Source organism: Hippocampus bargibanti, linkage group LG10 (genome assembly GCF_051943395.1).
Source record: "Hippocampus bargibanti isolate YZ-2025 linkage group LG10, ASM5194339v1, whole genome shotgun sequence".
Taxonomy (NCBI): Eukaryota; Metazoa; Chordata; class Actinopteri; order Syngnathiformes; family Syngnathidae; genus Hippocampus; species Hippocampus bargibanti.
In genome coordinates, this window is record NC_142743.1 from 9,507,208 (window position 1) to 9,523,579 (window position 16,372).

The window sequence follows — 16,372 nt, forward strand, 5'->3', positions numbered from 1 at the left end:
TCCTCAAAGCTTAGATACAGGGAAAATTCATTCTGTTTGGAGTTAGGAACTCTTATATGTGTGACGACAAGCGGGTTTATGAATTGTCTCCCGCCGTTCAAGTAGTGTGTGACAAATGAAAATAAATGAATGTCAAAACACACACGTGCGCGTCCATATTTTTGCAGCCTATGACCAAGCAGAAATACACCTAAAAAATGACATTAATAATCATTGTTCATCCCCGCCATGCTCTTGCATAGATCATCGGATTTATTTGGTCATGATCATCAGCAGGGTTCTAATTGCGCACACCCTGGCTCTGTTTTTCGACACTTCTTCATCACATTCACTTCACGTCCATCTGCCACAGGCCTCCAAGCTAATTAAAGGCAGCACCTAGCACCTCGCCGCCTGGGGCGGGGGGTCTCACCGCTAAAATATACATCAGCCGGGTTAGCCGCTAGTCATCCCACAGTTTTGACCGCTGCTGGACATCTGTGACCAAAACAGAGCTCGAACGTCATATTGGATATTATGAGGTACAAATAATTAGTGACTATATTTTTAAGTTGATTTTTTTTAGTATATGTTCTTTATTTGAGGACGACTGTCTTTAGTGACCCATTTGCCCTTTCTTTTTGACAGCAGACACCTCGGTTTTGCGATAAACTGGTCATGTGTAATCAACAAGTAATCAAATCAGGCCATGTCGAAACATCACTGGCTATTTTACAGACGGGAGTTATTTTTCTGTGGTCTACACTGCTCAGGAGATTTTTTTTTTTCATTAAAAAACACGGTTTCTGAAAATCCCTGCCAAAATGGGGTTTTAAGGATATTTCCGGATCGGCGTTTGGCTGTGGACGGCTGTAACCGGAAATTTATATTGTTACTCTTGCAACGCTCTGACGTCACATGCGCGCTTATGTTTTCATGAGAGACAGCATTGTCTGGACGTGCCAATAGGTGTGCGGAAAAAATGTGCTAGTGCGATTTGTTATCAGCCTTTTTTTTGAATAAATGGAGCAGTATGGATGTTTTTTTCCCCCTAAATGAAGTGGGGGAAATATTTGCTTTTTAAAAAAAGCCTATTTATGTCCCTGCAATGCCGCAGTCATCCAGGACAGGTTGTTGAGACACAAATAATTTAAAATTAGCATTGAAATGCTCAACAATGGGTACTTGCATTCATGGTCCAGAGCCCTTCATGTGTCCCAAAATTGACCATAACACAAATAATTTGGTAACGAACAAAGGGGCGGGATCTTCTGAAACTTGCAATTTCCGGGGTCATTTTGAAGTAGTTTTGGGACATTTGAAGTAATTTTTATAGGTGTTTTTCATTTGACTAAAAATATCAGCCTGCGTGTTTTGGGTATTTTGGAGGCTATAAAACGTTTTTCTGATGTCAGTTAGGAAACAAAAAAATGGTGTTGGTTGTCCTTTAATGGAAATAACTATCACAATAATTATAGGTGGCTCGTTAGAAAGCTAGATGGCTAATTGCTTGCTAGCGAGCTACACAGACAGTTAGCTAAACAGCTAGGCACATATATATACATTGATAAACAGATATAGTTGCTAGCTAAATAACGAGACAGACAGCTGACTAGATAGCTAGGTGAAAAGATTGATAGCTAAATAGCTACACGGAACGGATAAATCAACGTCATAAATGACATCATCATTTTGGCCATGGTCAAGATAGCCAACCGCCAGGCGCCATCTGGCCTGGTCTCGCCAGACGGCGGGATCGCTCAACATCACCACACATGCGCACGCACACATGCACACACACGCGCGCACACACACACACACACACACACACACACACACACACACACACACACACACACACACACACACACACACACACACACACACGCACACACACACACACATTGTCAGAAAGCTCACAATCTATGCATGACAGCACACGGAGAGATTTCCGGCCAGGTATATGTAAGCGAGATAAAGTTTTTGGAGATAGATTGTTGTTTGCGTGCGTCTATACTGAGGAACAGACGTTGACAGCTTCCTCGTCAATATATCCTCCCATGGCGTAATGACCGTAAAAGAGACAGAAAATGCGAGCGCATCGAGGGAACGTGAAGGTATAAAGAATAATTTGAAGGTAGAAAGGCGGAGAAGGGGATGGAGAGGTGGGAGGGATGGAAGAGGGGCGCTTCTTGTCAAGACAAGAGAGGAGCTGTGAAGAAAGGTGCAAATTAGTCTTATGAAGGTTCAAAAGAAGTGCCGTGTGCAAGTCTTCAAACGCCTTACGCGAATACGAGTGAGCGTGGGGGCGGCAAGCCAATCAGGGAAATTTCTTTTCAAAGATAATAGAATAAAAAGTTTCAGTCCAGATCATTCTCACGCTTCAAGAGACGACGGGATCGAACGTCTTGGGAGGGAAAATGAGATTCTGACACGTGTGTCAAACTAATCAGAGGACAGAAACATGGAGGCGGCAACACACAGGTCTCAGTTGATTACACGAGCGCATCATCACAACAATTGGATGACGGATTAAAAAAAAAACAGGGACGAGGTCTTGCATTTTACTTTTGGTTGACTGACTGCTCAACAAATAAGTTATTTGAGCGGGGGGGAGGGGATAAAACATGGCGCACTGGATAGTGGATTTTCAATGTGAGCCCACGAGTGACGTGGCAGCTGCTCTTGATGACGGAATGAGGTCAAGCGGCCATGTGATCTAATGTAATTTCATTTACCCTATTTTCTGCACTATAAGGCGCACCTAAAAGATTTTTTTTTTCAAAAGCTGACCATGCGCCTCATCATCCGGTGCACCTTGTGTAGAAAATGTTTTAAAATATGTCATTCATTGAATGTGCCCCCTGTAATGCGGTGCACTTTATTATGGGAAATGTTTCTAAATATGTCACTCGTTGAAGGTGTGCCTTATATTCCAGAAAATACGGTAATTTAATGTAATTTAATACACTTTTATTTAAATGTATTTAATTGTATTTATTTAATTTTATTTACCATATTTTCCGGTGTATAAGGTGTATAAGTGCATCAGAGTATAAGGGGCAACTAAATAAAATTAAATACATTTAAATAAATGTATATTAAATTAAATTACATTAAATTACCGTATTTTCTGGAATATAAGGCACACCTTCAACGAGTGAGGTCAAGCAAGCATGTGATCTAATGTAATTTCATTTACCGTATTTTCTGCACTATAAGGCGCACCGAAAAGAAAATATGTTTATTCAAAAGCTGAGCATGCGCCTCCTCATCCTTATTATGGAAAATGTTTTTAAATATGTCACTCGTTGATTGTTGTTAATTTAATTTAATTTAGTTTTATTTAATTTTATTTACCATAATTTCCGGTGTATAATGTGCATCGGAGTATAATGCGCACCTTCATTGAATGGTGTATATTCAATCTTTTCCCATAAATAAGGCACACCGGAGTATAAGGCACACTTTTAATGAATGAAAAATGTTTTCCAAATATAATATATAAATATATGTACGTTTTCCAAATATAAGGCACACCACGTTATAAGGCGCTACAATAGAGGCGGGGGTTACGCAAGACTTCCACTAGGGAAAATGTCTTTGGCGAGACCTATTGTGACTCAATATTGGTACACATATAAGGCGCAGGGTCATGTAAAGAAAATAGAAGGCTTTTGGGTGCGCCTTATACACCGGAAAATACAGTTTTATTTGATATCATTTCTTTTTTTAAGTTTGAACACAATGTATCAAAACTACACACCAGGACCGTGTTTCAGTCCCAGACACAATGTAAACAACTCCCGTGGGCGGCCGAGAACATCCCATGCTAACAATTAGCGGTGAAGATGGCGGTGAAGAAAAGCAATAAGACGCAGAAACACAAGCCTATCTATCTCATGGTATGCCATCTACCCTCGTGATTATTCGCAAATATGGCCACTGCGCTTCGGGATATCTGGAAGAGCAGCGCAATCTTCCAAATATCCATACCATATGTGCTAGCTTATAGCATCTCACTTCCTCCCAACATTCGTAACATCGATTCTCTTCCCACCTTCAAGTCCCATTTCAAAACCCACCTATTTAAAATTGAAGTTTCTGTGTAGCTCTCTCTCTTGTTTCTATTTATAATTGTATTTTATTTATTGCATTCTATTTGTGATTGTATTTTATTGTTGATATGTATTTTATTATTGTATCATAGTACCTATGCTTGTCTGTGACTGGAATGTGTCCTTGAGAGCTTTGAAGGACGCTTAAAATGTAATGTATTATTATTATTATTATTATTATTATTATTATTATTATTATTATTATTATTATTATTATTATTATTATCTCATACGATAACAAACGCCAGCATGCTAAGGCTCCTAGCCACTGCGCGTATTGATGTCCAGGGAAGTGGCACAACCGGAAGAGCTCTTCCTCTTCAAAGGAGTACAAAGCTAGCAAAGAATCAATCGAAGGGGTTGTCTTTCTAATCACCTCTCTTTTGCTTTTTTTCATCCACCATTTGCTAAACAAATAGCGTGTGTGATTGATTTGCAATCGTTGCGGCTTGCAATCGCAAAAAATGTGGGGGGAGTCTGAGAAAAATATGGAGTCTGTCCAATATTTTGCGACTATAAGAGCTTCAATTTTTCCGGGAGTGCCAGTGTAAATTCTGTGAAGTGACTCAGGGGTCAACGGCGATCGTCTGTCTTTACGATGGATGGGAGGTGATTGATGGGATTTAGGCCTAGGCTCTAACGATCTCCTAATTGAGTGTCTGGAAAAAAAAAAGCAGCTCCAACTCAAAAGTCATCAAGCAATGAGCTAAATGAACAGCGCATCTTATTGTCATGAAAATAATAATTGTACTTTTATAACACTCCAAGTTACCTTCCGTTGGAATCTACGTGATAAAAATGAGTTTATTTGTTAATGAGTCCGTAGTGCTTCGCCAAAGTGCCATTACAGGAGAGAAAAAGCAGCGGAGTGACCATTTTCGTGCCCAAAGAGGGCACAGACAATCTCATTCCATCGCACGCCCGGGAGCAGTTAGTGCTTTTAATGGTTACTTATGCCGGCACGCGACGCATCTTTACATCTTTCACTGACAACAGCGTTCCATTTTTGTCCGCAAAAATCGATTTTTCAGCTGTGATTTGAATCTGTTGGGCTTTGTTTTGGAGAGGGGCAGGAGGAAACGTGATGCCAAATGAAAAAGGTAAATATGTCCTTTAAAAGACAACCGACGTTACCTTTTTGTTTTTTAACTGACACCAGAAAAACGTTTTATAGGATCTAAAATACCCAAAACACGCAGTATGATATTTTTATTCAAATGCAAAACACAAATAAAAATGACTTAAAGTGTCAAAAATCTGCAAGAAATTGAGCTGCGAATTGGGCATTTTCAGAAAGTCCCGCCCCAGTTCGTGACGTCACGCCAAGACGTCTTGCATTGCTGCAGAATAAAAACAATGGCTTCAGATTCGGAGAATATGCTTTCTTGTTACACATCCAGTTATGAATATGATTGAAATAGTTTTGAAGAGGAAAGCATACATGTTTACAATCAATTAAAGAATTCCTTCCGTGTCATTTTGAGGCATCTGGACTGCAATGTAGCGTCCCAGAAAAGAGGCAGAAAATGGCGACCAAGCTCCCTGTGAGGAATTAATCAGCCCGTCTCCACAGGCTGATAAATTCCTTACATGGAGCTTGGTCACTCTCTTCTGGCTCTTTTTGGTGCAACATGACGTTTTCAGACCAAACAAGCACAGAAAAATGCATTGACTTGATGGAAGGACTGCTACAATGTGTCCTTTTTTTCGGTCAGGGGCGTTCCAGCACAATTTTAGTGCGCAGACTTATCTTTTCGGATGAGGAGCAAAACATCCGAAGTACAGATGACGGCAGAAGAAACCTTTTCATCGATGGACCACTCCTGTACGACTGAGGGCTTACACAGACAAACTCCCCAAAGTGTTAGCATCATTGAAATTTAGTTTTAATCACAACCATAAAATAAGATACCGTATGTGCTTTTTTACCCAATCCAGGAGTGCAAATTGACTGAAATGTTTTACTTTGAAGATTGTTAGGATTTTAGACCAAAATATTTTTCATAGGAAATGCTGCTTGAATTTTCAAACGCTCTGGTTTCAGATAAAATGTTTTGAATGGAATAATCCATCCATTACCCAATCCGCCATCACACTCACACTCCCACCAAGCGACTATTTAGAGTAATCCATCAACCTGCCATGCATGTTTTTGAAATGTGGGAGGAAACCGGAGTACCCAGAGAAACCCAACACAAACCCGGAAAGAACATGGCAACTCACCCAGGAAGGCCAGAGCTGGAATTGAACCCGGCGTTACCTCTGCACTTTGAGGTTAACTTGCTAACCACTGTACCACTAGGCCGCCCGGTGTGTCCCGCAATATTGTGGGCCAAAGATGCCAATACAGTGGGACCTTGGCTTACGAACTTAATTGGTTTCCAGACAGAGTGTGTAAGGCAAAAATTAATTTCCCATAGGAAACCATTAAAATGAGAATAATCCGTTCCCAGGTCCCCCAAAAACATAATTTTCTACTTTCTAATCAAAGTCAAAGTCAGCTTTATTGTCAAATATGCTAATATGCATGACATACAGCACAGATGAAAATTGAGATTTAATTTTCTAATGAGTTCAATAAATCCTTTTTTTGTAAAGTCTTGAAACTTTCCGAAAAGTTTAAAAGTTCATTGGGTCTGGAGTTATTGGAGCTTGAAATGGGGGCGGTTGTACAGAAGGCAAATGATGCCCCCTCGTAGGAGAGGAAAACAGTGCCAGAGGTCTGACCAGCGCTTTAACAGCACCCCGCCCTCCTCAAGAAAAACCAAAACCAGAATTAATTTGGGAATGGCGCTCCACGTCATATTTTCAATTCCCGAATAAATGTAGGAATGGCATTGAATAAGTTAAGAGGTACTTACATTCGGGCATTGGGAATAATCTTGTGTCCGTCTTTGTACCAAGTGACCAAAGGTTGAGGGAAGGATGCCAAGGGAGGCGGGTTAAGTACGGCAGCCTGACCTTGGCTTGCCGTCGTTCTCTGCTCTTCGCCAGAGAATCTCCCAATAACTAGAGAAAACGTGAGTTTGGTTTACAAAGTCCTGCCGATGACATTTCTTGCCGTCAGTTCAAATTTGTCGTACTCACAGGCCACTTGCACCTCCGTTCGATCATGTATGATGGCGCCCATTCGGTTCCTCACTGTGCATTGATATAGTCCGGCATCTGTCCTCTGCAGCGACGGCACGAACAACCTACAGATGGCACAAAACAATGAATGGTGTATATTCAAACTTTTTCCATATATAAGGCGCACCGGACTATAAGGCGCACCTTCAATGAATGAAAAAAAGTTTTCCAAATATAAGGCATGCCACATTATTCAGTAAGAGACCTATCGAGGCACAATTAGACTTCACATATAAGGCGCACCTGCATATAAGGTGCCGGGTCATCTTTTGAAGAAAATCAAGGCTTTTGGGTGCGCCGTATACACCGGAAAATACGGTAAGTTCGACAAAATCATTCCTCTTTTTGAAAGGGTAATTATTTTATTTACAATAATAATACAACCGGTTGATGAGAAGGTTTCTTCAGCCGTCATCTGTACAAAAGTGAAGGTTTCGGACGTTTCGCCTCCTATCCAAGAGGCTTTGTCAGCGAACTAAAGTCTGACTGGTCGTATCGGCCCCATTTATATATCCCTAATGTCCAGACATGGTGGCGCCGGACACAGCTATGATAGGTCCCTACTCTCAGGTTGGAGGAGGCAGGGGACCCCTCCCTGTGGCCCCACTGATTGTTCCTACATTCCTGACTAACGACTGGCCTATTACCCCCACTCCCATCGGTATCACCTCATCAGCATTACGAATGTTGCCTAACCTGTTTTGCCTAAGCAGGCTATTGTATGAACGATCCAAATTGAACCTCACCCCACCAGACCGGTTTAATGAAGGATTTTGTTGTTTTATAAGAATCGCTTCTTTTACCCCCCTTTCAAACCATACAACCGGTTTTCAATATACTCGCTGTCGCCTGAAATTTGGGCTGTTTTAATGCTAATTCTCTTCACCCACGAAAAAAGGGGATGCCATCAGCGAGGTGACAAAGTCAAGGCACTGGGGCCAAATCTGGTCATCATTTTATTCGGCCCGCCAAAGAAAATCAAATTTGTGAAATTCCATGCGGCTCCCTAAAGTCCGAACCAACATTCCAAATTGTCCCACGTAAACCATGATAACAGTCATTATTTTTGACTTCAAATTTAAAAAGTAACGTTTCAATAATTTGTTGTGCGCTTTGTATGTAATATATGGAGGGGATTAAACATTCTAATGGCTTCCCCAAATTCATAACAACATGACCCGCAGCAAAAAAATTAGTGTGACACCCTTGCTGTGAAGTTTTCCGCATCGGATAATCAGGACAAAAAAATATATCCAATTTTCGCAAAGATGTCTCTTCGTTTTAATAAATCAACTCCAGTGGTGTTTAAAGTAACACTTTTGTGGAATGGTAGCATTCACGTTGCCAATTTAGCACCCATTTCAACCAGCTATTTTTGGAAGCGGGAAGCCTCCAGCTGTGATCCTGCACAATAGTTTCTTCGATTTTCCTTTTCCTGAAATGGCTTTTCTTTTGTGACCTGATGATTTGTGTGAAATTTGAGCCTGTAAATCTCTTTGAGAGTCATTTATGATTGGGGCTATGGAAATGATGCATTATTTATTGTGATTTATTCATACAAGAACAGAAACAAAATCAAGGTAAATTGTTTATCATAAAACTTAACACCTAAAAAGCAATCAGAATCAGAATCAGAAAACCTTTATTCGTCCCACAATGGGGAAATTTGCAGTCCACAGCAGCAATTGAAAAGGGATGGGGTTGGGGTGGGGGTGAAAGGATAGAAAACAAGATATTCTAAGCATAACAAAATAAAAATGTCAACTGTATACTGTGTAAATGTGCTAAACCGTTCCATAAAAAACTGTACATAGTGCAAGAATAAGAAATGCATTTTGATATATTGCATCAACCCACATTTACAAGTGTCCAGTTTTTTTTTTTTTTTTCACATGTGATCATTGAGAATTGCAAAGCCTGACAATGATCGCGCAATTAGTTTGAGTTTGTTGTTAGGTTCAAATTTGTCACGTTCCGTTTGGCGACCACTAAGTGGCACTGTCGGCCCCGCCTGCAGCTGCACAAGTGTTGGTTGTTTTAATCAGTGGAAGTAAAAAGGACTCCTGGCACGACCATTCAGGGTCAGGTCATTGTTTCACCCTGTCAGGTTAGTTTCATCTTGTCATATTTTTACTCATGGTTTTGTTTGATACTTTGGACCTTTTTGTTTTGATGATTTTGATGTGTTAGATTTTGTTCCTTCTGACTTTATTTTAATACAATTTGTCAAATACACCCTGTTCCTCCCAACTGCCCGACTTTTTGGGCTCCACCACCATCATCATCTCGCAAATCGTGACAAAATTGTCAAAATATTTGACACCTTTTTAGAAGCCGTACACTCGCTTAGCACTTGCTATGTTCTTTTTCTCCTTTTATTCCCCGAGAAGTATTAATGGATTTTAAATGGACACAAATTCTCTAATGGCAATCTTGGCATCAGATCTAGGTTGATACCACGTACGCCGGACAAACTCTCCCATGCAAATACGCACACATAAAACCGGACATCGCTAGGGGGCTCATTATGAATAATAGGCCAGCCAAGTACTTAAGTCCCAGGCTGTCAATGTATGATGCCAAGTTGTGCACACAACACCCATACACACATACGGTAGAAGGCTGCGTATGAATTGTTTGTATACTGGCATCGTCCATAAACGGCTAGGGTAATTTACTTTCATCAGGAATAGCAAATATCATAATACAACACAGTCACTCTCCCTCTGTAGTCGTCCATTACATTTCTTTTAGCGACGAGGTCATTCTCGTTTTTAACCACGCGGCAACTTCAGCCGGGATATATCACACTGAACTCAAAGTTGCGTGTTGACAGTTGCCAATCAATACCAATATTTCGGTGACACAGCCGCCGCTTCGCTTGCAAGGTTCAATTCTCTGGATGATTTAGGACAAGTTGGATCAGATTTTACGGGGCTTGGCATTGACCTGGCCGCCACTGTTGCTGGGTGGGCTCACAGCATCCACAAATGTTATATTTTCGCTATACACCACTCTAGTGTTTGTCCTCACATCAGACTTGTTATAAATTTTCACAGCGGTGTAAAGACGACACACGCGGCGCCTTGCCAATCTGCCCAAAGTGCCGACCTCATCAAACTACAGCTGCCAGACTGTTGAGAGCGGTCCAACTTGTTCCACAACATCTCCTGTTGCTTCAAATTCTTCCTCACCCAAGTAGCTGGGCTCTCTCAAGTTTGCCACAATCTTGAATGATGTTGAAAAATTCAATTTCGCGGCAGCAGGACATGCATTCGCTCTTACCAAACAAAACAGGACACGAGAGCGAGACATGCAATGTAAAGAACAGAAATGTGCAAGAATGTTTCTTTTTTTTAACACTCCCCTTGCCCCCCGCCTCCCCGGAAATTTAAAAAAATGGCACCAACTGACCTGTATTGCGTCGTCCAGTCGGTGATGTTGCTGCTATTGAGTGACCAGCGGTACTGCAGTGGCCAACTGCCTCCAGCCAAGCAGGTAAGCACCAGCCTGTTTCCCTCCAGTGCCACTTGTCGCCGCAGGCCGACTCCTCGCATGTAGGGGGCCACCTCTGACAGACACAAAGACAAACATACGTTATCAAATAAAATAAGTCATAGTCTTGCAAAGGCAAAGATACTGGAATCATGAGGGTTTTTTTTTTGCTCAAACTATTCTGAGACGGACTTTGCAATGTGTATTGTTCATCTGCACAACTGGAGAGCATTTGAGCTCAAAGGCCCAAAATAATTTTAGGTTCACATCACAATTCATTGTTCCACAAAATCGCAGAAAGTCGCCCTGGTCCTGAGTATGCGATTCAGCCTCAGATCATTACACCGCCACCGCCATTGTTTGATTGAGTGCATGAGGTCAGTTTTTCTGAATGGTGCCTTACTTTTACGACAATTGTTGTCAAAGTATTTTAAAAAGAATAATAATAATACAGATAAAAAGATAAATATAATAATAATAATAATAATAAAATTAATAATAATAATTTATTATTATTAAATAATGTAACAATAATTATATAAATAGATTAATAATAATAATAATAATAATGTCAGAATAAATTAATAACCAGTCAAATAAATAAATAAATAAATAAATAAATAAATTATTACTATTAAACAATAATAATGTCAAAATAAATATATAAATAGATAGATTAATAATAATAATAATAATAATAATAATAATAATAATAATAATGTGAGAATAAATCTATAAATACACAGATAAATAAATAAATTATTATTATTAAACAATAATAATGTCCAAATAAATATAGACAGATTAATAATAAATACTAAATGATAATTTTCATGATCTGGTTGGCGACCAACGGGTGGCGCTGTCGGCCCCGGCTGCACCTGCACAGGTGCTGGTCGTCCCGATCAGATTGGCGACCAACGGGTAGCGACGTCAGCCCTGCCTGCAGCCTCGCAGGTGCTGGTCGTTTTAATCACTGACACTTAAAAGGACACCCGGCACGACCATCCGGGGTCGGTTCATTGTTTGCTGCATGTTTGTTGCATGCTTCGTCTGCAAACGCACGCATTGTATGCTGTGCATGTGTTTGTTTAACCTTGGCGGACTTTTACTCTTGGTTTTCTTTTGATACTTTGTATTTTTTCTGTTCAGTTGATTTTGATGTTTTACATTTTGTTCCTGCTGACCTTTATTTTAATACAATTCTTCAAACAACCTCCTGCTCCCTCCTGCCTGCTTTTTGGGATCCGCACCCGCCATCACCACCTCGCAAAACGTGACAATGATAATGATAATGATAATAATGAGGTGCATCGTGACTTTTGGGACACACTGTATATTCTGAATGGAATCGGAGTATGATGTATTAATTTTACTTATGGCATTTAGCAAATGCCAAGGCAGGTATTAAAGCATAATTCTGAATACATTTGATGTTGTTGGGGAAAAAAAACTAAATTCTGCAATAATTTATGTAATTTATGTTCCTAAAAGCAATTACTGAAATCTCATTGTGGGCAATGAACAATAAAAAGTAATGCGGAACGTAAAGGTCACCGTGTTGGTTTGCAAAGAAACAAATGGTGCCTTGTTGGGATAAAAAAAATATTTAAAGCATTTAAACAAATGAAAATAGCAAAGGTAGCTGTGGAAAATAATTAGCGACTGTCATCATGAAATGTGTCAATTTCAATTCCAAATCTGGAGCATTATTTCTGATTTGTTTTTCTTGCTTCTATCTATTATTTCAATTCTTTAATCACAGCTTTTGTTCAAGGAAGTTTCATTGATTTTCTTATAAAAAAATACATTTGAATCTATGTTCAGAGACACAATCGGACAAGTTTATCTCAACTCTGACGCGAACCAAAATGAATAAGCACTCCCTCAGATCAATTAGAACCCGATCGTGTGTTGTAAACAAGTCCCCTGCACTGCAATAATGATTGCCTTCTGTGAAGCAAAGACGGCGTTTGGCATTCCAGTCGACTGACATGCAATCACCTCATCACATTCTTTGTGTCTGTGCTAATGGTCACCATGGGAGTCATTTACAGTTGTAATATGTAATATGGCCTTCATAATAACAACAAAAATATGAAACAAAAGCTCAACGGAAAGACAGAAAATGGCAGGTGCGCATTAGTCACCAACAAATGCAGGTGCGAAATCTCTCAATTCGTCAAGAGGGTGACAAACCGGTGATGCACCCTCACGATTCCAGGAAATCGAAATTTTGATTTTGAAAGTCTTTAAAATGATTCTACATCCGATGATCTGCAAATATTTCATCCATCCATTTATTTTCCGATCCACATTCTCCTCAAGGGTACGCGAGGGGTGCCGGAGCCAATCCCAGTCATCTTCGGGGAGTAGACAGAGGGACACCCTGAACTGGCCGCCAATTTTAATTTAAGCTAATTTATGTATAAATGTATAAATTTATTCACAGTATACCTTTATGGATTAATTTATTTATTAGTGTGTGTGTATGTATGTATGTATGTATGTATGTATGTATGTATGTATGTATGTATGTATGTATGTATGTATGTATGCATGTATGTATCTATGTGTGTATGTATGTATGTATGTACAGGATGTACGTATGTACGTATGTATCTACTTTTCATTCATTATTTCATCTATTTGTTTATCTATTTACCTATCTATTAATCTATTTATACTTTTTTGGTCATTCATTCATTTATTTATTTATGTGTTTGTTTATTTATTTTGTTTAACTATGTATCTCTTCATCTATTTATTTATTTATTTATCTATTTATTTAGCTATTTATTTAACTATTTTTATCTATTGATTTATTTGTCCATCTATTCATCTATTTATTTAGCTGTTTATCTATTTATATATTTACCTACTTGTCATCTATTTAACTATTAATTAATTAATTTAGATATTTATTTATCTATGCATCTATTATTATATCGATTAATTTATCTGTTTATCTATTCATCTACCTATTTATCAGCTATTTACCTATTTTTCATTCATTCATTCATTCATAAATTCATGTATCTATTTATTTATCTATTCATATATTTTTTTATGTATGCATGTGTTTATTTATTTGTTTATTCATCTGTTTATCTATGTATTTATTTATGATATTTTCAGATCACATCACTTTTGTCAATGTGGTCGAGAGAATTGCAATAACCGTGTCTTATTTTTTCCCTCCACACCAAGAGTTCATGGTTATCTTTATTCAAGCAGTAAGTTGTTTGACAAGGAGGGACTTTTCAGGTGCAAATTGTTTCACCCTCAAGTCTCCTTCTTCATTCTAAGCAGGCCTCTCATTCGGTGTCCACTGTATTGGTTTCCACACTCCCTTGTTCCCTGCGGAGATCCCAGGGCCACACTTTTTCCCTCTCTTCTCTCCATCTTTAGTTGCCCCCTCCACTTTGGATTGATAGCTGCCTTCGCTGTGCACACGAGGGAAATGTTCCATCTACGCTTGATTTATATGTGAGCTCCCGTGTGTGAGTATTTGTGTGTAAGTGTGAGTGTGTGGTTTGAGAAGGGCAAGGCAACAGTGACTAAGTGTTAATACGGCCATAAGAATTTATTTCGAAAATTCCTCATACGATGGCTAAGAGCACTGTCTCTGCCATTCTCTTGAACAGTGACATGACTCACCCTCATATGCACACATGCGTACGTGCATTGGCTAGGCAAAGTTGCAACCTGTTATTACGGTTGATCATACCATCACGACTCGACGAAGTAAGGCAGGCACGGTTGATGTAAAAATAGAAGCGTGTGGATGTTTTCGAAGCGCCCCGGCTATTTCACTTACCGGCACTTTCTTCATAGCTCGCTGGGCTTCTCGTGGCCCTTTAATTCTGCCTTATGCTTGAAAGCCAAGTCCATTAAGCAATGACAGATGGAGACGGCGGACGTTAGCGAGCATCTGAGAGGAGCAAGGTCGGCATACGGGATGTTTTGCTGTCTTAGTCGCCCGTTGTCAACAAACCTCATGCTATCTTGCCTAAGGAAACTTCATCCAAGAATCACTGTTGCTCGCGCTGCCAGATCACGTCGACTGCACCAAAATGTGACGCAATGCAAATCCATCCAAAAAGATGCTCGTGTTGATTGTGTTTTTTGTACTGTTTGTTCAATAAGTAAAATATATTATTATTGATGTCATTATTATTATTATTATTATTCGTAAAATAAAAATATAAATATGCTATAAAAATGCTATCTAGCTAGCTACCTAACTGGCTATCTATATGATATATATTTACTATCCATTTGGATTGGATTGGATTTGCCTTTATTAGTCTCGCAGTGGAGAAATTTACATTTCACACAAAATACATGAGCTGCTGGAAAGGCAGCCACTCTCGCGGCACTCTTTTGTCAAAATAACAAAAAAACAAATATGACAAAACAAAGACAATATTACAACACAAAGACACAGAGGCATTCATTATTTAACCCTTTCTGTACCCTCTTTGTTACATAAAGCAGTTTTAGATGAAAGAGGAGAGTATCAAAGTACAGTAAAGTCTCGTTATATCGATATTCAAGGGAGTCCGAAAAAATATCGATATAACCGGGACTATCGATATATCCGACCCTGTTTGCATGTAATTTTCTCTGTGCGTGCATAGAAATAGTATCGATATAACCGGGACTATCGATATATCCGATATCGATATAACGAGACTTTACTGTATCTTGTCACCAATGGATCAGGGACATCATGGTGGAATGTGCACGTCAGGCTAAATGTTGAAAGCAAACACGCAGCTGTAGCATCCATTGACGAAGAGATTGCCTCACATCTCCTGTCCCACATAAATCCGCTTCAATTGCAAGCCGCGACAGTTCCACATACGCAACGGCGCCCTGCGCTGACGTTCCTTCTTATCATGGGTTCCTCAAGCGATGCATTCATCCAGCTGCAAACTGTCCAACAGCACCGACCTTTCCGCTGAACAAAGCGGGGCTATCAAGATGCTGCCCAGTACAGGCGCCAAAAAAAAAATCACAATCACCCCCGGTTGTCAAGCGAGGACACTCAAATGCCACCGACATTCCTCCCATTCAAAAACAGTACTGGCATATTCATGCTGCCGAAAAGGCGCAACCGCTCAGCACAGTCTCGTCCTTCATGAATGTCGTGGTCAAAAATGCTGAAAAACAATCCGTATCCATTCCACATGACGCACAACAATGCAAAGTGACTAAAGAAAACACAAAACGAGACAAAAACAACCAAAAAAGCAAAGCTCATGAGAGCACTTGCTGACGGCTGCCTACTCGGGCGCCATCACATCTTCCATTAGTTTTGGTGTAAAGAAGCACGAGAACGTTAGGAAATGATTATATTGAATGAGCATTCTTTTTACACGTTTTGTTTCGTGATCAACGGTTTAATTCACTTTTGTCATTCACATGTGCGTGGCAACCGATCCCAACGATTCTACAACGGCACAAAACTTCAACAACAAATTAGTTTCTAAAAATATCATGATGCACTTTAAGATTAAATGATATTTAGAAAGAAAGTCATATTCAACCTATCGTTGATATTATTCATAGTGGTAGTATTTTATGTTTATTATTATTATTATTATTAGTTTCAATATTCATAAAATATATTACATATTAAATTA

General features: G+C 39.5%; 1 protein-coding gene across 1 annotated transcript in view; it reads right to left on the minus strand.

The window, feature by feature from the left end:
- sdk1b (sidekick cell adhesion molecule 1b) overlaps positions 1 to 16,372 on the minus strand; it is a 326,663-nt gene that overhangs the window by 206,735 nt on the left and 103,556 nt on the right. Inside the window, exons 2-4 of the mRNA XM_089005907.1 lie at positions 10,641 to 10,797; positions 7,185 to 7,291; positions 6,959 to 7,106 (exon numbers count right to left, since the gene is read on the minus strand). Of these exons, the coding sequence (XP_088862033.1) occupies positions 6,959 to 7,106; positions 7,185 to 7,291; positions 10,641 to 10,797 (412 nt within the window). The remainder of the gene's footprint in view (positions 1 to 6,958; positions 7,107 to 7,184; positions 7,292 to 10,640; positions 10,798 to 16,372) is intronic.